The 22,301-nt window shown below is 39.7% G+C and overlaps 2 protein-coding genes across 2 annotated transcripts; both read right to left on the bottom strand.

Annotated features, from left to right (window-relative positions):
- Window positions 1-11,854: 11,854 nt before the first annotated feature.
- On the bottom strand, window positions 11,855-12,823 carry LOC104430113. Its single transcript, XM_010042876.2, has 2 exons — window positions 12,341-12,823; window positions 11,855-12,253 (listed from the first exon to the last, which is right to left on the bottom strand). Exons 1-2 carry the CDS (start codon window positions 12,821-12,823, stop codon window positions 11,855-11,857), a joined length of 882 nt encoding a protein of 293 aa, XP_010041178.2.
- Window positions 12,824-14,000: 1,177 nt separating this feature from the next.
- On the bottom strand, window positions 14,001-14,462 carry LOC104430114. The gene has a single exon (XM_010042877.2). The coding sequence runs from the start codon at window positions 14,460-14,462 to the stop codon at window positions 14,001-14,003; it is 462 nt and encodes a 153-aa protein (XP_010041179.2).
- Window positions 14,463-22,301: the final 7,839 nt, after the last annotated feature.

The following is a 22,301-nucleotide window of genomic DNA, read 5'->3' as shown; positions in this document are numbered from 1 at the left end:
TATGTTCCCAATGTTTGGAAACCCTAAGAGAATTATACCATAACCTTCGAAGAAATTAAGTTTCTAGCTAACTAGAATTGTCTATTTGTTCTCTCATTTAGTTTTCAAATCTTAATCAAAATCAATGGCTCACAATTCAACTTAAATATAATATCGAACAAGCTTTGATGCTCTAAAATAGAAACTAGGCTTACCTTGATATTAATTGATAAATGTAATTTTGTAGGGATTGAGGACTGGTTCTATGGACCCACCTAGGAATCGGATCGGACCAGCGGTTCAATTCTGATCTAGTTCCTAGGTAGATCCATGATACTAAGGGGCTATTCTCAGTTCCAATTTTTTGGAATTGGTCTTTAGTGGGTGGTTCCCAATTCCAAGGTGGGAACCACCCACTTCCAAGGTGGGAACCACCACTTGGATCATGCTCACCCCTACATACCATAAAGTACATTAAACCGCCGATAGCTGATGCATAAGACACTTTAGCCATATACTCCCACTCATCATATGTCTTTGGCGACTACTTCTTTGAGAGCTTGAAGTGATTTCCTAAAGGAGTACTTTTGGGCTTTGCACTTTGACTCCAAATCCGTTTGGCATCTTTTCAATGTACCTTTTTTAAGACAATTTTAGAATTCCTTTGGATCATCCCGCATGATCCTCATCCCAAGAATTTGATTCGTTGCGCTCAAGTTCTTCATCTCAAACTCTTTTCATATGATGCTTTAGTATGTTGATCTCCCTCATGCTAGTCTTGCAATGAGCATATCATTCACATACAATAGCAAAATAATATAGCATTAATCAAATTTCTTGAAATAAAAATAGTGATCCATACACATTCTAGTGAACCCGTTACCACATATAAAATTGTCAAATTTCTTGTACTACTATCTAAGAGTCTATTTTAAGTCATACATAATTTTTTTTTTCAATTTACAGACATAATTTTCTTTTCCAGAAACCTAAAAACCTTTTAATTGTATCATGTAAATATCCTCTCGGAGGAACGTGGTCTTAACATCAAATTGCACCAAATGTAAATTCTCAGTGGCAACAATACTCAATACTAACTCAATAGTAGTCAATTTCATAACAAGCGAAAAAAAATCTCTGTGTAATCAATTCTTTCCTTTTGTTGAATCCTTTTTACTACTAACCTTGCTTTGTACATTTTGCTATCATAAGGTTCATCCACTTATTCTATAATGCTTTCTTCCCATATGGTAACTGAATTAACATTCAAATTCTGTTTTTTTTTTTTTTTTTTTTTTCGAGTAAATCTTACTCATCATGCATTGCTAACTCCCATAGAATCTTTAAGCTACATTGCTTTCGGAAAATTTACTGGTTCGTCAGTGTCAGTCAAAAGCAAATTAAAGCAATGACGGAGAATATCTTTGTATAGGTTTAGGTGTTCTATTAGATATTCTCAAAGTGGATTTAGGTGTACATGATTCTTATTTTGGTTTTTTTTATCACAATCCATAGCAATAGTTTCATGAATTTCAACCACAACACTCTTAGAAACCTCCTCCAATTCAATCTCTTTATTATCCACCATTGGTTTCTTCACACTAGATTCTACCACGGATTTGTCCTTATACAACATATTTTCATTGAATGTATCATCGGCGGGTCTTATTATTTTTCTATTTTGTTCATTCCAAAATCGATAAACAAAATAATTAGAACCATATCTAATGAAAAATAAAACATTTTTTTAGCTTTTGCAAGCTTACCTTTATTTTCGGAATCTATGTGGAAATACAAAACACAACCAAAAACTTTCAGATGCGAAAGATTTACCTTCATTCCACTCCATTCTTCTTCTGGTAACTTCAAATCAAGTGGAACCAAATGTCCTCTATTAATCAGATATGCTGCTGTGTTAATTGCATCCACCCAAAACGTCTTGGGTAATCCTATATGCAATCTCTGAATCTCATACTTCTTGCACACTCATTCAAAGTTATATTCATCCTTTCAGTAACTATATTTCATTGCAGTCTGTTGGAAATAGTTCTTGTCATTCTGATTCCATTCTTTGCACAAAATCACATAAACTCCTTACTATCATACTCATCACCATTATCGAACCTTAAATATTTAATCTTCAAGCTAATCTCATTCTCCACTTCATCTTTCTATCTATTAAATGTAGCCAACGCATCATATTTATTTTTCAGAAAACAAATCCTTACCTTTCTGTTGGAGTTGTCAATGAGCATGACATAATAACGTGAGCCTCCAAGGAATGCACAGGGGTTGATCCCCACATATTTGTATGCACCAACTCTGATTTTCCTTTATTTGGTTCTCTCTCAATCTTTGAAAAACTAACATGTTTTTGCTTGCCCAGAGCACAATATTCACACAGACCAATATCTATAGACTTCAAATTAGGTAGTTTTTCCTTAGATGCTAACAACTTCATCCCCTATTCACTAATGTGCCCAAGCCTGTTGTGCCACAATTTGAATTAGCTTCTGATTCAATAACTGCTGCAGTTTCTCTACTACTTTCAATCATATATAGTGTCCTTGACTTTGTTCCTCATGTTACAACCAAAGCACCTTTAACTATTTTCCAAGAGCCATCCCCAAAAATAATTATGTATCATGTGCTGTCTAATTGACTTATAAATATTAGATTTCTTTTAAGTCCTGGAACATATTTGACATCATGCAACTTCCATTGATAGCCATTAGTAGATTTTATATAAACATCACCCTTTCCCATAATATCTAAAGGTTCATCATCAACATGATAAACCTTTCCAAATTTTCAAGATATAAAATTGTGCATTAATTCTTTGCACGAAGTAGAGTGAAATGACGCACTTGAATCAAGAATCCAAGACTCAAGTGGATACCAATGCTCAAATTAAAGCATCACTATCATGAGTCTCTTCAAGAGTTACATTCACAGAATTTTCTTCCTCTTGATTTCATCTCCATACTGAAATTTCTTCTTTGGGGCTTCAAATGGCCTTTCTTTTCGCAATCCTAGCAAATTATTTCTCCACATGGTCTTGATTTGCTTCTCCCTTGAGACTTCGATTTACCATGATACTAGTTTCACCCTCGTTGATTGGTTCTTCCTCTAGCTTTAGTATTAAGGTAGTACCTGAAAATTCACCCAATTGTTTTATGCAAATGTCCTTGCTAAGAATCAAATCTCGGATTGCTTGAAACTTCAACTTTTTCCTACAAGATGAATTGCTTACTATAGTCACAGCTGCACGCCAACTTTTAGGCCTTTACCTTGTCATTGAATTTGACATCCACTGAACTCAATTGAGTTGTGATCACGTTGAATTTATTGATGGGATTTGTAATGGAAGCACCCTTGTCCATCTTCAGATTGAAAAAACGATGCATCAAATATACATTATTTGATGCAAAAGGCTTCTCGTACATGTTGGACAATGCCGCCATCAAATCCACCATTGTCGCCTCATTGGCAATATTGAAAGCAACGTTTTGCACCAATGTGAGACCAATCAAACCTAGAGCTTGTCGATCTAACAATTCCCACTATTCTTGCTTCATAAAGTCTGGTTTTTTTCTAGACAGAGGCTGGTGCAATTTCTTCTGGTATAGCATATCCTCGATATGCATATTCTAAAACCAAAGTCCTTGCCTTGGAGCCAATCAATCGTCACCTTCCCTTCATCCATATTCACTTCCACTATTTTGCCAAAATTAGGCTCTAATTCCAGTTGGTAGGAATGTGAATATATAAAGAGAAAAATAGATAAGAAAAAATAAGTGAGAAATTTTACGTGGAAAATTCTTCCCAAAATTAGGAAAGGGAAAAACTACGATGTCGCACTAGGTAATCTTCCACTACTAGTATCTGTGTTACAAGCTCTAGGATTATAAACTTCACCATTACAACTATAAAAGATATTACCTTATATATAGCATGAGTTTAGGGCATGCGTAATTGATGTAGAAATTACATGTATGCTATTAGCAGCAATAAAAGTCCTATTGACTACTTTAACATTATAGGATCGGTGATATACTAGGAAGTGCCTGTCCAAAATAAATTGTTTCTCTGCTTGAACATTTTTTTTTCCTATCAGACTCCACAACTCCATTAGAGGAAATGAGAGAGGTAGAGGCTGATATTGTGCAACTGGTGATGGGGAAGCGATTGATTTTCATTAGCTTTGATCAAGAATTTTCAATTACCGGCAGTGTCCAACTCATTATGTTTTTCACGATTGAAAGAATAATGGATTACCTATTATATGTGAGACAATGTAACTGTCCCAAAGTTAAATTATTACCATAAAAATAAAGTTGCTCCAACCCATCGCGCCTTACCATGTTCGCCTCCAGAAGTACATTCAGATGCTATTAGGTGTCAATGTCAATAAGCACTTGCTAGGAAACAAAATACCATTTATTTAGATAATAAATCACTTTTTAAAAATTGGAGAGATCAATTCTACATAAGAGCATGCGTCAAACCACACGGTGGAGATAACTGATGGAGACTTGCCAAATCATAAAACGTCGTCTACGCTGCAATATCAATTCAATCTAAACCTGTTGTATGGATAACCATTCAATTCTAAACTTTTCAATATTATCAATATAGTCCTTAATAAATTATTGGTACCCAGTCATCACCGAATAACCTATATGTCATGGCTGGCAATCTAACACTAATCAAATTTTCTCAATATGATGTCGTTTTGCCTCCTTATTTATTTATTTATTTATTTATTTATTATTTATTTATTATTTTAATTATTTTTTTTTTATTATTATTATTATTATTATTATTATTTTATTTTTTATTTTTAAATTTTTTTTGCACTTCTTATCTGACCGGACGTAAGCACTCGACAATGAACATGCTCTGCGTGTCCCCATCCGGTTCAAACAACTTCGCGGCATTGAACTCACCGAACTGAACTAAGGCATCCAAGAAAGGCATTCCACGAAACCGCACTCCTCTCGAGCATTTTCCCGAACACCTCGCTGTCCATGCCGTAGTGCTCGGAACGCAAGATGGAAGATCTATAGGATCCTGTTTCGAATCCACAGGCGAACCTCTGAATCCGAATCAATTGAGAAGAAACAACTAGCCAAACTGACAGAGGCCTCGAGCTCGGCTAGGGTCAAATCGACGGAGGCTGCTGAAAGGGATGGGCTCGAAGGTCCTGATGAGCACTCCGAGCTTCTGCTGTGATTTCCTCTCTATGGCACGCCGCAGGTTGGAGATGAAGAGTAAGTTGGAGACGATGAACAATGGAATGAAAAAAGAAAGGAAAACGCTCGAAAAGTTCATAATTTTTTTTTTTTTTTCAAAATAACGGTGTTTTGATGAAATTTATCCATGGTCAATTGCTAGTGTGTCACATAAGGTAGCTGGTGATAATTAAATCACTGTGAAACCATTTTCAAGCTAAAATTGGCACTATAAAAATTTAGGACTACATTGATTAAAATTGAAAGGATATGATTGAATTGCCATTCATTAAAAGAGATTTAGGACTAATCTGCTGATTTTCTCATACTCATGAATTTGCACACAACTTAATATGATATAGGCCTTGCAAATTGCAAGTTCTCATTTCTAGGTAGAACCAGGAATCGAACTAGTCAAGGTTAATACCTAGGTTTTGGTCTCCCTACAAATTGGCCTTAAACCGGCCGTGTAAGGTAGGTTCAAGCCAATTCTTAAATTGAACTGGCTTGGTTGCTCATCCCTAATTACAAGAGTGGTGATCTACTCAAGAGTGGGTAGATTTCAAACTTATGGTTGACTCCCAGCTTTTGGAACCAATAATTGATCTTGTTGTCTTAGAATCTGGCTAGAACCAATTCTGAGGTCAATTCGAGAACTAAGCAAGGCTTTTTTTTTTCATCTCATATTATTATATCCACAATATGTATATGTCAAACATGAATACAATTCCTTCAACTTAAAGATAGTAGGTCAAGCATATTTAATTTGCAACAAGAATTTTCTATTATAGAAAATAGTAAACGAACTATTTAGGTTTAGGGGTAAACTAGTTAGGTCCTATGTTCCAAGTTTGCAAACCTAATTGATAGATTCGGGGTATATAATTAGGAATCGAACCAATAAAGTGCATTACTTGTTTTTGGAACCAAGAATTTGACCAGTCTCCTTATGAATCAACCTAGAACAGGTCGAGTAAGGCCACTTTGCATTGGTTCTTGAGTTGTTGCTCACCCTTATATGCAACCAATTATGTCACGCCCCGAACCCCGAACACGTGCCCATCCCTATATGGTTGATAATAATTTGCGACTTCCCAGGACGAGTCGCCGACCCTTTCCATTTTATTGCACATGCGGAAGCGAAAAGAAATCCCTTGATAGTAATCATCTCGGGATAGAAAAGCAGGACAATTGATTCACAAACAAACATGCTTTTATATATACACTGAGTCATGTACAAAGGTCTATGGCCAAAAGACTACAAAAGACTAGCCTTCCAAAAAGAAGCGGTCCTAACTAACCTATGCTTCCAATCACCTCCTCTCAGTTCCAGGTCTTCCACTCGACGACCCTAAAAATGTTGTCCCACAATAGGGTGAGATATCATCTCAGCGAGTCTAAGCTCTAAACCCTAATTAGGAGGGAAATACGCCAAGAAGCGTCCTAAGCACGCAATCACACAATCAAGGAGACTTACCTCGTCTCAGCTACATGTTGCAGGTCAGCACAATTCATATCACAAATCAGAGCATCACTCAAGCTTAATTAATTGGAACACAATACTCAATTCATTAAGCGTTCCTAGTTTTGATCTCGGCATATAGCACGGCGTACTCTCAGTTCGGCGGTCTTTTGGCATTGCCAGGCTTCGTCTCAGCCCATTGAGCATGGCACGTCTCTTTATCAGACGGCTTTCTCAAAAGAGCATAGGGTCCAAAATCTAATGTGATCGGCTTCCCGTTGTCCAGGGGGTATCTCGAATAGGGATAACATCCAGCTTAACAGCCCGGACGATTTCTCTTAACCATCACACGATCACTCAAATATGGCTCAGGGCACCATGCATTGCACTTAAATGCTTCAATTAAAATGGTGAGCCTGGCATTTTTCTTCGTATTAGAAATTCACATGAAATTACTCGTGTGTGGGTACACGGTCAACTTGACCTAGAAAAATTGATATTATTACTTTTTGAAATCTCACTATTTGAAATAGTACAAAAACTATTTTCGGTGCCAAAACCCGACACTTGGGATTTTCTGAATAAATATTAGAAATTCACAATTTTTAGAATTAAATACCAAAAATCCAATAAGCACTCAATTTGCATAATTTAATACTTAATTGCAGAAATTAACCACACCATTGCAATCAGCATGAAATTCCGGTCACCGGCTATCCCGGCCTAATTTCCGGAAAAATAATTAATAATTAAGTAATTACTGAAATTAATTAAATAAATCAATTTAAATTCTAAAAATACTAACCTAGGCCATAATCATTAAATTAATAACCAATACGGACTCGGAGAAATTCCTGAACCCTTATAGATAAATAGTACAATTTGTTTAGGCCTTAGCTAAACTATGCTAACCACCTAACATGCTCAATTAAATAATTACATTTCTAATTTAATCTAACTAACCACCTAATTCCTAATAAAATAAATCTAAACACCCCTTAAACGTCATTAGCCTACTAAGCAGAGTTTAGAGTATAAACTTACTGGTTAATTGCGGAAACCGGTTCACCACCACGACGACGCGACGGCGGCCAAAATCTAAATTTTCGGCGGCGTCGGCGGACTTGGGCCAGGCCTAAAACAGGCCCAACAAATCTCAGCCCAAATCTAAGATTTGTTTTCAACTTGGGCTGGGCTTCAATTGACTGAGGATGGGCTGAAAACTGCTGAAGAAGACAACTTGCTGGGCTTCAAAGTTGGACTGGACTGCTGGACTTTTGGGCCCAACTAATCTGAATTTCGCTGGGCTTGATGGACTGAAGACAAGCCCAGTTGTTGGGCCACAAGACTTGCGTGGACTAGGGGTGTCAGGAACCGAACCGAAAACCGAACCGGAACCGGCCGAACCGAAAATTCGGTTTTTCGGTTCGGTTGTTCGATTCCGGTTCTCATTAAAAACCGAAATCTTTTTATCGGTTCGGTTTTATCGGTTAACCGAACCGAACCGAACCGAACCGAAGAATCGATAAAATAAAACCATTAACCAAACCGGCAAGGGCAAACCCTATTTCTAATTCTCTCTTGTCTCCTCTCGGTGCGACGGCGACTGTGACTGCGACGGCAACAGGGACAGTGACGGCGGCAAGGACGGCGACGGCGACACGGACGGCAACCGATTGAGGGATGTGCCTGAGCATGTCTTGCTCCCCTCGACGTCCTCCTCCCCACCATCGACGGAAACGGGCTGCGCTCTCGGAAGGAACGCCGTCGCGAGAGGAAGGGGAAAATGTTGTTGCAAAGATGAAGAAGGTTGTGGCCGACAACCTAAAGAAGGCTGCCAACCCGATCGACCTCGTGAACCTGCCCTCGATTGTGCGCAACTTCGTGGGGGCGGTCCCAAATTGCTAATGAATTCGGGTGAGTCGTGCCACAGTAGGTTGCGGTCCACTTGCCGAACCGCATGCTAGTGTTGATTTGGTGTTTCGATGCGAGTTCCTCGGGTTTATCATGCGATTCGTGCGGTGAATCGTCGATTCGGCAGTGGGTTCGGGTCTGTTCGTCTAGGGCTTGTGGAGTAGTGAATTCTGCCTGCAGTTCAACCATGATTCTCGCCTCGAGCTCGTGTGGGGTGAGGGGGAGGGAGACGTCTTCAGCTCGAGTCGTCATCTGGGTTTGAGTCTTCTCTTCCCTTCTTCGAATGGTTTGATCCTAGGACGAGAGAGAGATACAAAGAGAGATATACGAAAGAGAGATACAAAGAGAAACCGAAAACCAAAAGTTGAAAATCGAAAAAGGCGGAACCGGAACCGGGCAAACCGAAATTTCGGTTTCGGTTGGTCCGGTTCATTCTGATTCGGTTTCGGTTTGGAAGATTTTTCTAACGGTTCGGTTCGGTTCGGTTTTTCAAAAAAACCGAACCGAACCGTTGACACCCCTAGCGTGGACTGCTGCTGAAAGCTGGGCCGAATCTGGCCAAATGCGGGCTTGAAATGGCCTCAGCTGGGCCAAAGAAGCACTGGAAGTTGCTGAAGAAGCCCACGCGGAGACGGAGCAGCGAAACGGGTCAACTTCGGTGTCTCCAACGCTGCTTCATTTGACTGGAATGTGGCAGACATGGGCTTCGGTGGGACAGAATCGCTGGCAGCTGGAGGATAGTGTGAGGGACGGCGAAGAAGCCAAGCTATTCGGTGGGTTGAGCTGCAGAATTCGTGGCTGAGCTGGGAGACGAGAGGCAGCTTCTGTTGACTGGATTTGTGCGGGCAAAGGAGAGAAGACACGGACGCACGTGGAGGCTTCGCTGGCGATGATTAAAAAGGGTAGCAGCTTCGGTGGTCAACTGGCTTCGTTGGACGTTGAAGCTTGGCCGAAGACACTGGACTACTCGGTGGAAGAAGGAACGGAGATGAAGTTGTAGGCGTTGAAGTTTTTGGTCAACAAAAATGGCCTTCTGCTGGGCCTTGACCGAAGGAAATGGATGCTTGGACGAGTGGCGTGCAGAGGAGAATCCAACGGAGTTGTGGGCGTGTGAGTGGATGAAGATGGAGAAGAAATGATGGAGTGAAATGGTGGGGCGGCTTCAGAGGGCAGTCGAGCATCACCAAAATGAAAGAAAAGAATAACAGGAGGGGGATTGGAGAAGCGGACGCTCGAGAAGATAAGAAGAAATAGTCCAAAAAGTCCACAAAATATCTTAAACCAATTAAAGCTTGGTTCCCCCTTTAGTCTTCAAGCTTATCACATTGTCCCCTATTACTTTATTGTTTAGGAATCCATAAAGAATCCAATTTAAATGCCAAAAATGCAGCCCCAAACTTAAATCCGAATTTCACATTTTTGGCACTCAACTTGGGATTCAATTTCTTCTCCGATTCCTCCAATTTGAAGTCCAAGTTTGTCAAAGAAAAATCCTGAACTATTTTCTATAAATCCTTGACACTCGAAGGCTCGGCTTGGAAGTCCAAATTTCTTTAATTTGGCCCGTACAAATTTCTGCTAATTTTCCGCAATGTCCGTATCGATTTTCCGTAAAAATCTCGGAATTTCTGAAAATTCTTCGGATGATGAGTCGATATTCCTCAAATAGCTTGTGACACCACATAACTTTCAATTTTTTGAAATTGGGTTCAAATTCACGGTTATTTTTAATCCGACGCGCTTTTAGCGTGATCTAGTCTATCGGGTAACTTTTAGGAATTTTTAGTGCAATTGACCCGTGATCGATTTATCTCGAGTCACAATGTACATCTTCAACATATTGGCAACTCTCGATTGTCGTGAAAATCTTAAGGTTTCAAATACAAATACATGGTACTAAAAATGATAGAAAACCAATTTAGTGTCAATCAATGAGAATTTTGCAATCATGTAGAATCACCCACATTTTGATCACCCATCTCAATCGAATCGACCTATCTCTAATCTATGATCGATTTTTAATTGTGCTATAATGACCATTGAAAATTAGCACGGTCAAGCGGTCGATTCCTAGTCGAATTCTCAAATCTTTTGCGTTAAAATCCCTTAATAATTTTCCCAGATAGTCTAGTTATCTCTTGAGTGATCGGCTAAGAGAATAACACTATAGATGCATCGACGAAAGACCTGATTTATTCGATTGAAATCAGATTTGGAAAATCAGGATGTCATAAATTGTAACTTCTGGTTAGCAGTAAAACTATTCAAGAGTCCAAAGAATTAAAGCTGTTCTACTTATCAAAATATTTCGACAAAAATAAAAATAAAAATTGAAGAGATTGGCTACAGTGTCCAACTTCATTCATTCCTGAGCAAAAGGGTAAGCAGAGCAACTAGCAGATCGGCTTAGGAAATTTCTAAGGGTGGCAATTCATAGCATATCATCACAATCTCTCATAACCTGTCAAGAATTGTCATTGCTTGACATTTGAGTAAACCATGTGAAAAGAGAAGGGAGAAGTCTAATCATGATAAGATGAAATGAGACGAGCTTTTTCCTCTCATTGTCTGAAAAGACCTCACAGAATATCCTCGGCAAATAATGTAAATGAATAGTATCTGTGACTAACTCTTGACATGGTAGTCTTTTCTCCTCATCTAATGGAAGAAATGTCGTGCGCTTGATCAACAACTTATACACGTGTCAGTATCAGAAAAGAAGCCTTGCTGTCAGGTTCTTCATCAATCAGAAGCCTCTCTCTCTCTCTCTCTCACACACACACACATCAAGGCAACGAAAGATTTCCACATCTAGCTTACATCTCGAACGTCATTTATCAAATTGATTTTAATATACGACAATATAAGTCACAAATTGATTTTTCTTCACCAAAAAAAATATAATTTACCAAATGAAGCGGGTTGCTAGTCCTAGGAACCCATCAGAACAGGAAAGATGAGATACACCCACCTTAAAAGCGTCACAGGAGTTAGAATAGAAGAATCTGGAAAGTAATTGTGTATTTATTAGTACTGATTCTTGATACAAGCACATTTCATTTGGGTATCTCCTTGACTTTCCCCACGTCAAACACATCAAGGACTTTCAGATCTAATGTACTCATAGGACACTCGTAGGTACACTTGCAAACTTAGTGCTAAGGACCATATATGTTGGTTCGGATCTTATTCAGCTAGTACAGAGAACTCCAATTTGAACTTCAGACATAAACTTGATCTTCCTTGGTGGTGACATGACCTTGCTCTAGCTGGACATCGTTGGTGGCTTCCCTCTGAGGTTCAGACTAAGTAAAGCTTCCAGATGGTTGGCCAAGGCCAGCATGTCAATGTTCTCGCAGTGATATGACTTGCAGACGAAGTAGATCACTGTTTGGATCACAAGGCTGGACAGGAACAGGAGCATTTGCAGGACGAGGCAGAGGGTGCCGATGCCTACCACGATTCCTAAGTTCCATAAATACACCACAAACAACTGGTACACTATCATGATCCCATAATAGAACAAGACCAGCAGCAGGAAGATGAAGCTTGTGACTTGTCGCTTGCCCTCAATAAGACTTACGCTCTTGACCATTGCCTTGATCCCATAGTTCTCCTCCTCCAGGACAGAGACCACGCTTGCCAGCTGCCAGACAATGCTCAGCTACATGAACCCAACGAAGAACAGGATCAAGAGGATGATCCAGATTGCTATCCCAAACGAGGAGAAACCGATCAGCATCATTCCCACAAAGAAAGTCCCCAGCATGCATAAGCTGTAGGCCAAGTGGAACAAGAAACTCCATATGAACGTGATGGTGAGTGGCTTCCACAACTTCGGGACCATGGACATGATATTTTTGAAGGTGATGGACTTTCCCGTGTAATTGCAGGCCACAGTGTATGTGACTGCAGAAGTAGATAGAAGGGAAAGCACCAGGAGGAAGACTAAGTACGCTATTTTGATAAGCCAAAATTCTATTCGCTGGGATGATAGATATTCATCCATGCGTTCATTGTCTCCCCTGTGATGAAGTCTGTATTTTTCAAATTGAATTCTTGCTTTCGGGTTCTCAGAAACTTGGAATTGAACGAAGAAGATGATGGAGAGAGGGAGGATAAAAGCTAGTGTGATTTGAGTGAAGATTTTCTTCCATGAGACAATGATCTTGAACGACTCCTCGCAGATGCCAAGGAACCAGAGATATCCAAGCTTCTCTTCGTCACTATCCATCTTAGTTGACACTCGGCTTATGTTGTCCTCCATATAGGTGGTTCAGAAATTCTGCAGATGTTGCTGAGAGAGACTCTGTAGATGACTACGGAGGTTCACTTCTAAAATGACAGTTTGATCATGTTGCTCATCTCTGCATGGATTACAATCTACATTGTTTAATATAAGCAAAACAAATTCTTTGGACAAAAGACAGTGACAATGACAAAGTCTTGCCCTAGCTAGCTGCTAGCTGGGGTGATCTGTTGTCGTTCACTGTTATAATATGCCTACACTGAAAGATACTGTCATACTAATGCTCCGGCAAATTTTGTTCTTTCCCCCTTTTTCTTATCCTCTCTCAGAGTATAAATCCAAATATAAAATTAAAATTGATTAACAATGTGGTAAGGGAAAATCGGCCATTCAAATGTGTGAGAATCTACGCCCAGCATGAGCAAATGATAAAATAACTCTGTTTTGACTACAGCAAATTACAATTGTTCAATAAAACTATGCTTCAATTTTATTCTTTGTCTGCATTATTTTAGCGTGACTCCAGTTTGTACCAGATGGTGCACCATGCAAAGAATTCTAGGAAGGGAATGAAAAGAGCCCAAAGCCTCCTTCATTTTTAAATATAAGGGTTGCCATCTCTTCCTATCAGTATGCAATAATGATCATCTTCTCACACGGAGGTATCATTACTGAAATATTGAACTTCATTCAATCAACATTGATAGGGTTTTCATTGTTCTGTCCTAGGAACAAAGCCAACATCACAATGGCATGGCGGTTCATTCATCTGCACAATGGGAGGACAGGCAATAACCGAAGCTCCTATGGGTCCTGTAATGAATCTGACAGGAACTTGCTATGTAACTCGTTCTACATTCTATTTTATGATATATTCTAATCAACCCATAGCTTTGTTCTTCCTGATCCGGTTTAGAACTGGGAAAGATTTACTATCATGATTGTGACAAAAACTCTACATATATAAAAGCAAAACAACGAAAAACTAGAGCACATCTTGTAAAAGGCGCACTGTCATATAGATTATATATCAAACAGTCATACATTTCCAAGCTGCAAACTTTATTGTCTTAACACTAATAACTTCATGACCTCCAAGTTTTTCTATCGCACGGAGACCAAGATGCATAAAACTCCCAAACTCACACAGGGAATATAGAAATCAGACATGAAGTTGCTCAAGCTGGACAGAATTTGCCTTTAGAGGGACGTAGTCTCCGAGATAGACCTCGAGATGCTCAGACAGAGAGGACTTATCAATGTTCTCGTGGTGGTAAGACTTGCAGACAAAGTAGATCACTGTCTGGACTACCAAATCAAAAAGGACCATCATTTGCAGCAACAACAAGCAGATCAGTCCAACCGCAATCCTGATTCCAATCCCTTGAACCAAGTCCAAGACCACAAGGCACTCAAACAGTGCCTCAACCAGGGCAGACAACAGCAGGACACCAAGAAAACACCCAACCGACATACCCATCTTGCCCTTTATCAGCCTCCTGCTCTTCACCATCGCCTTCCTTCCATACACATCTTCAAGAACCGAGATCACACTCGCCAATTGCCAAATCACGGTGAGATAAACAAACACAACAACGTACAAGATCAGGAGAATCACCAACATGGCAATCGCAAGTCCAGAGCCAACTAGAAATGCCCTCACGATGGCGACCCATCCGATCAAAAGCGCAACAGCCAGCACAAAGAACGCTACGAAGGATCACGAAAGTCCAGAGGAAAGTGACCATGAGCCTCTTCCACACTCTGGGCACGACGCTCATGATCTTCTTGAAAGTAATCTGCTTAGCGGCGTAGATGCAGGCCACCGTATAGACAACGGCCGAGGTCGAAAGCAGAGAGAAGATAAAGACGAAGATGAAGTACCCGAGCTTGGTGAGCCAGAAGGCGACCCACTCCTTCTTGAGCACGTGGGACAGGTCCCTGTAGCTCTGGCTGCCCTCCAAGGCGTAGTCCCGGTCGTCCTCGTGGTCGAGAATCCTGAAGGTGAGGAGATGCGAGACCAAGGAGTGGGAGAGGAAGACGACGCAGAGAGGGAGGATGAGCGCGAGCGTGATCTGGGCGAAGATCTTCCTCCATTTGAGGATGATCTTGGAGCTCTCTCTGTAGACGCCGAGGAACCCAAGGAACTGCAGCTCGTGCTGGTCTCTTTCCATCGTTTCTTCCGCACAGAGAAATCAAGAACGGGGATATTTCTTGAAGCAGAGCAAGCGGAGAGGCTCAGACCCTCGGATGACTAAAAGGGTCTCGTGAAATGACAACCGAAGAGTAAAGAGATAAACAAAGAGATGGCGATGGCTGACAGCGTGGGGTAGGAAGAAGGGAAGACTTCGAAGTGTCAACGAGTCAATGCGGTCTCCTCGATCCCCAAGAATCGACTTTGCCTAAGGAAGAGAAGAAAGCGTGTGGCCCGAAGTTTCTCGGGTTTCCCCCACTAGCGACGTCGCAGCACGAAACGCGTGGATCGTTGGCTATGGAATTCGTCTGAGGCGATGCGATGTGGAGTCCGCATCATAGGTGACGAAAATAGCGTGGAAAGTGAGCGAGCTTGCTTGGGTGATGAAATAGCGTGGAAATTGAGCTAGCGTGCTTGGGGGACTTTGCCCCAGGAAATCTTCTTGAGAAGGTTAACATATGTATCTATAAAGAATTCTATTGCCCCAAGCGTCCTCGGCTATGATATGCTATGCTTTATCGACATGCTTTGCTCTTCATTTCTATACGGTTCCGATCCGAACATTCTTTCTTATGTAAGTTGCATTTTCTTGATCTGCTTTTTAACATCCATCATTGTTGAGACATAAATATGAAACTTGAATAGTCCAAAATCTTTTAAGAACTTGGAGTGAGCACAATTGCCTATGATGAGCTTAAAATGGAAGATAATAGAGACATCATAGAGCAAGGTACAATATATAGTTCATGACCAGATAAAGATTGAGGTAAATCATGATAAATGCATCATTAAGTAATAAATATTGAACTTATAAACTCAATCATGTTAATGAATTTGATCTATTGAGCTCACACATTAAATACCCGTGAATCTCCTAAAGGTAAAAATCACACATGCCTTTTTTTAGTGTGCATCATATTCTAAGTGAATCATAGAAATGCATTAAAGAGAGTGAATTGAGATGGTTACAATTACAAAGATCATAATATTCTAATGAGCTCACACTTTGTGAGGCACTATAATACTTGAGTTAATTCATAGAATACGTTACATTTCTTTTGAATTTTGTTAGGTTTCACTTATAGAGATCATAATATTCAAATGAGCTCACGCTAATTATATGGTACTCCTCAAAGCACTTGATCCATGCTTATTGTTGCAATATTCGACATACTTAAATTATTAACTTTACATGTGGTTTCTATGCACTAATGAGCTTAAATTGTTTTGTTGGACTTTCTGAAATTAGAGATGAGCTAACCTATCAAGTTTAGTGAGAATCAAATGAGCACTTGAAGAATGTCTCGCACTAGGGGAAAAAAGGTAATTAACTAATTCTTTGTAAAAATCTCACAGTCGTAAGGCATGAATAATAACCATCATGTTCTTGAAAGCAATTTATGGCTAGAAATAGATTTTATTTATGTTCCCAAGACGAGTTTGTAAGTAGAAATATGTTTGATTACAACGCAAAATTTATATTCCCAAAGCAAAGATTCCTTTAGTAGGCCTTAAAATTTCTTGGCAGTCAATGATCGGTGTGCAAGCGACTGACGGTTGAGTGATGGAAGAGTTTTAATTTTTCATTTATATTCAAGAAATGGAAAAGTAGAAAATCATTTATGTTCCAAACTTATATCTGGCTAAAAATTATCCTAGAAAATGAAATTGCATTACCAAATGGATTCCTATTCCAAACCTATGTTCAGAAAAAAAAAAAAAACAGAAATAGAAAGTTACCATTCATGCCCTTAGAAAACCTCGCTCCCTTGCTTCAAAGCTTTCGCACAAAGAGCATGAGGAAAATAACTAAAGTTTCCGCAGGTTTCTCTATGGTGCTGTTTGCATCTTATTTTGTCTACATGTGTCATTAATTTAGAGTATATTTGGTCCACCTTTTTTTTTTCTTTTTACTTTTCTTGTATTATTTGAAATTTATTTTTTTGTCTTTAATGTTAGACGATCAAAACTTTCATTCAAAACGTACAAACATTGATGGACAAGACTCGTTTGGATCTTCTCATCAATTTTTTTTTTTTTTTTTCAGTTTACGTTCATTATTGATTTCAAAAGTTTAAGGTAAAGCAAAAGCAACTACACCATGAGCTGCAACCAACAGTCTTCTGCCTTTGTTTGTTCCACTAAAGAATACATGATTTGGAAAATATTTTCCTAAAAATAAATACTTACATCATTTGAAATAATTAGTTAATAAAAAAATTATATTGTCGATAACAATTTATATCTAAATATGTTCAAGGAAGATAAAGGTGTTTTTCATTTATTCTTTTTGTAAGTAATATAAATAATTATTTTTAGGGAAAAAAATTCACATTATTTATTTTCTGCGAAACAAATGAAATCTTAAGTTGCATTAATTTTCATACGATGATAATGATGATCAGAAGATGCACCATCACTAATAAGGAAGGATTTTACTTACTGCTGATAGAAATAAGCATATTTAAGAATCTGGCCAAAATATATAGCTCACGTGAGGTTAAGCCACGCGTGAGCCTAACTTTGCGATTTGATTTTCATGGTGGCTTTTCATGGGCACGCCGAGGAACCCAAGGAAATCAAGAACGAGGGAACGATGGATGGGTAGAGAGAGACTGGGATATTTCTTGAAGCAAAGCAAGCGAAGAGACTCATAGATTCAGATGACTGAAGGATCTCGAGAAGAACAACCACGGAGTGAAGTGATAAATGAAGAAATGGCAATGGTTAACAGAATAGGGTAGGAAGAGGGAAGACTTTCAAATTTCAACGAGTCAAAGCTTGTTATTCAGATTCCCTACCTCTTCACGTGGTTTCATCCCCTGTAATTGAATTTGCTTATAGAAGAGAAGAAAGCTTTTGGTCCCGCTTTCTCTGCTTTCTGCCTGAAGTTACTCAGGTCTCCTGATGTAGTGACATTGCAGCACGAAACGAGTGGATGGTGGCCATTGGAATTCGGTAGAGCTTATGCGATTCCGCATTGAAGAGATCATATAATGTGGAAAGTGAATGAGCGTGCTTGTGAGTCTCCATGAGAAGTTGACATATATATTTATAAAGAATTCCATCATGTCTATCATGTCAAGACATGAGACACAACCCTTTGGCATCATGCATAGCATCCTTAGCTATAATTTGTTTTATTGACACGCTTTTGTTATGGGCCGGCGATTTGGAGTCTACATCGAAGTGATGAAATAGTGTAGAAAGTGAGCATGCATGCTTGTGGGCCTCCATGAGAAGCTGACTTTTATACTTATAAAGAATTCTATTATGCCGAGACATGAGATAGGGTGCTTTGGTGTCACATCGAGTATCCTCAGCTACAATATGCTTTATCGAGATGCTTTTGTTACAGGCCAACAATTTGGAGTCTACGTCGAAGGGCATTCCATGGAAAGATCAAAGCACAACAGTATTTATCTTCTCAAAAAATCTCGATAGATTGTTCATAAATGAGTTCCAAACGATTCATCAAGCATCCCTAATCAACGGTTTTCGATCGCAGGAAAAGTGGAACCACTCTCGTGGAAGAAATCGGACCACACATGCGTATAGTTAGAAGGGAAAACAAAATTAAAAGAGAGAGAGAGAAGAATTCCATTCCGAGCCGAATTAGAAGGGAGGGAAGGAGGAGGAGACGCGTGGCTCCCTGCTTACACGTGGTGCTTTGTTGAGCGTAGTGCAAGTCCGGTGAGGCCTAGGAGTCAAGGCGGAGAAGGTGTTGTGCTGGCAAAACCCAAATATTGATTGACGCTCTTGGCATTTGACTCACCGAAGATAATAATAATAATAATAATAATAATAATAATAATAATAATAATAATAATAATAATACCCATAATAAAAACAATTTTTGTATTTCTCAAGGATTTATGCACAAGATTCAGTTGTCAACATATTAATGTGAAGCTTGCAATTTATTTCTTAAAAAAAAAACATTTTAAAAAATATACGTGTCGGTATCGACCATATCACATAAGACAGCCGGTGTCTACATTGCCATTAAATGATGTAGTTCATCAATCACATACGAGTCACATTACAAGCGATCTCACCTGCTATTGCCACATCTTGCACATTATCGATTCATGTGTGCGTGCCATAAATAAGGTGCTCAACTCGGGCATAGTCAAAACCAATGATGCCATGATTTTCATATACTCTTGCATATTAGTGTGCCACCCATCATGCGTCAATCGATCGCACGTGTCCCGATTATAAGGTAAAATCGTTATGACACGTCCCATATCATGGTACACAATTTTACTCCATAATAAGGCCTAACCATCTCAACACGCACGCGTATTCTACTTATATAGGACCTCTCGGCCTTAGCTAACTTTACAGTCAGTGATCACCGACCTCAACACTCATGCGTGCTCTGGTTATTAATGACCTCCTGACCATGGCTAATTTTCCAGTCAGCGATCATCCGACTCCCACCAGGCTATTGATAAATATCAGGCTTCGTCATGTCCCATCGGGTACGGCTACATCTAAAACTCCTGTTTAGACAGTTCCCCAAAAAGGAACATTGGTTCTGAATCTATTGCGATCAGTTTCTGACTCTCGCTGGGGATCGCCCCCAAACTCTCGTCGGTGACAGATTCCACTTCTTGATCACACAAGCACACCACTAAGACTCCATTCTTATCTTTGAGCATTTAACCAATGCACAATGCTTGCAAATACAATTTCAAATAATTTTCCTCTAAAGGTGGTCCATTTCGGTGTTCCTCAGACAAAGCATATTTCCATTTTTTTTTTGTGAAAATCACTCAATTCACGCGGATGTCCATGCATTTATACATTCAAATCACCTCATAAGGTCAAAACACATGAATTTAGACAACTTTTCACTCTCGGGTGAACATTGTGCGTGAATAGGGCTGCATGAACAGTTAATTTCCAGAATTAAATAACCAATAAATTAAATCCAAAAGTCATTAAAAACACTAATTAAAACAAGCAATAAATCAATTAAAGCTAAATAAGCTTAATTAAGCACATAAGCATCATTAAGCCAATAAAGCAAGATTAAGCTAAACTAATCTTAGCCATTCATCTAACCATCTATCTTAGGGCTAATATAGCTTAATTAAATCTCCTAAACTAGAATAACATTAATTAAATCAACCCTAAGCAAGTTTAGGCACTAATCAATGGATTATGAGCTAAACTCACCAATTAAATGGGCCGAAGACACAGATGCGGCGGCGTCGACAGAGGCTATGACATCCCGATTTTCCAATTCTATTTTCAATAAATTGAGATGGGCATTTCGTTGGCACGCATATAGTTATTTTCCCTGAACTGATCACTCATGAGATAACTAGTCTATTAGGTGAAGCTGTTAAGAAATTCTAATACATCAGACTCGAGAATTTGACCAGGAAACGACATTTCGATCGAGCTAATCTGCAAGGGTCATTACGGCACAATTAAAAATTGATTAGAGATCGGAGATAGATCGACTCGATAGAGGCATGTGATCGAGTGTGGGTGATTCCACCAGATCGCACAATTCTTATCGATCGGCACTAAACCGGCTTTTCTGTCGTTTGGGTACCCTGTGTCTGTGTTTGAAACCTTAAGATTACCCTGACAACCGAAATTCGCCAATGTGTCAAAGATGTACATTGTGGCTTGAATTGATCAACAACAAGTCAAATGCATGAAAATTTCTAAAAGCTGCTCCGTAGATCAGGACGCGCTAGTATCGTGCCGAAGTGAAATTAACAGTGAATTGAGATCGAATTCAGAAATTGGAAGTTCGAGCATGTCACAAATCATTTTAGGATCATTGACTCATATACAGAAGATTTTTCATGCAAACCGAGTTTTTCAGTAAAATAATCAGAAAATGGCTAATTTGGCTCGAGAACTTAGTAGGCCCGCCTTTAGTCGTGCTTTTGGGACTTAAGTTGGTTCTATGGTCAAGTGATTATGTGAATTGAAGTGTTGTGACATTGGATTAATTTTATGGACTTCAATTGGACTCAATTGGAAGAGAATTGAATGGAATTGGAGAAATTAGTGTACAAGATATCATGCCACGGCGGAGGATGGAATTGGACCCATTGAAGATTGTTGTGGGAGGTTTGGAGATAGTGGAGCATGACATCGGTGGGCCATTTTGTTGGATTAAAGAAAGAGAAAAGAGAAAAAATGGTCCCCTCCTTCTCTCTCCTCCCTCTCTCCCTCTCTCCTGTCGATCCTCTCTCCTCCATCTTCTTCACCTTCTTCTTCGGACGCCAGCAACAGCGAAGATCGACTAGCAAGCCGCCGGGCCTTACGCCATTGCACGCCTTCGCCGGACCGCCGTTAGTCGGCCTCCTCCTTTCTCCTTCTTTTATGTCCGTTGAGCAGCCTCTCTCCTCCATCTCTAGCTCATCCTCGATGCTCTAGCAGATTTGAGAAGACATCGGAGTAGCCAACAGCACTGTCGGAGCAGCTGCATGCCTCCGCCCGTCGCCGTTCGTCACTTGTCACTAGCGCCGCTCGTCCGCGCCCGCCACGCGCGCGCTCGCTGGCCAACCATCATGCATTGCTTCTCCCTGCGCACGGCCCCGAGCTTCCAGCACCTTTGTTCAGTTGTTGCTGCCATTACCAAGGCTGCCGGAAAGCCGTCAGAGCCACCGCCAGCAACCGTTCGAGCAGCCACTGTCCTCCTTCGCCAGTTTCGCGCCCGAACCGCCGCTGAGCCACCTCCGTTCGACCTCAAACAGCAGCTGGTTTTGTGGGTATCTCAGCCCAGTTTTGGCCCGTTTTGGCCAGCTTCCCGACCCCGAATGCTTGGCCCGCTTTGAGGAAAGTTGTTCCCCTCGGCGTCCCCGTCGTTTTTGTCCGCTCGGCTCACTAATCTAGTGAGTTTAGCTCACTAAATCTTGATTAAACGGTTAATGATGTCCTAAGTGTGCTTAGTCTAAGTTAAGTAAGCTTAGGTGGTTAGTTTAGTTTATTTAATTGTGATTTAGATTAAGACGTTTGTTTAATTTAAAGCATGTTTAATTAAAGGCTAACAGAGTTTATTTAATAATAAACCTTGATGGGACATAATAGGGTTTTTTTATTTACTTAAATGTTTCGAAATTTTGGAATTTTTAATAATATATTATATTATGAAATTATTAAAATAATATTATTATAAAAAAATTGAAAAATTATTTTTGACCCCGATTGCTCGAATTTCGTGCTGATCGCTGCTGTGTATATAGAATTTGAATTTGATGATTGATTGTGGCAAATGGATTGTGATTGCGATAA

The sequence above is a fragment of the Eucalyptus grandis genome, chromosome 2, assembly GCF_016545825.1.
Source record: "Eucalyptus grandis isolate ANBG69807.140 chromosome 2, ASM1654582v1, whole genome shotgun sequence".
Classification (NCBI taxonomy): domain Eukaryota; kingdom Viridiplantae; phylum Streptophyta; class Magnoliopsida; order Myrtales; family Myrtaceae; genus Eucalyptus; species Eucalyptus grandis.
This window is presented reverse-complemented; position numbering and strand designations above follow the sequence as displayed.

Coding starts and splice junctions, on each gene's coding strand:
- LOC104430113 (XM_010042876.2), bottom strand. CDS start 12,823: ATGGATAGTGACGAAGAGAAGCTTGGATATCTCTGGTTCCTTGGCATC. Junction 12,254..12,340: donor GCATGCTGGGGACTTTCTTT/GTGGGAATGATG, acceptor GGGTTCATGTAG/CTGAGCATTGTCTGGCAGCT.
- LOC104430114 (XM_010042877.2), bottom strand. CDS start 14,462: ATGTTGGTGATTCTCCTGATCTTGTACGTTGTTGTGTTTGTTTATCTC.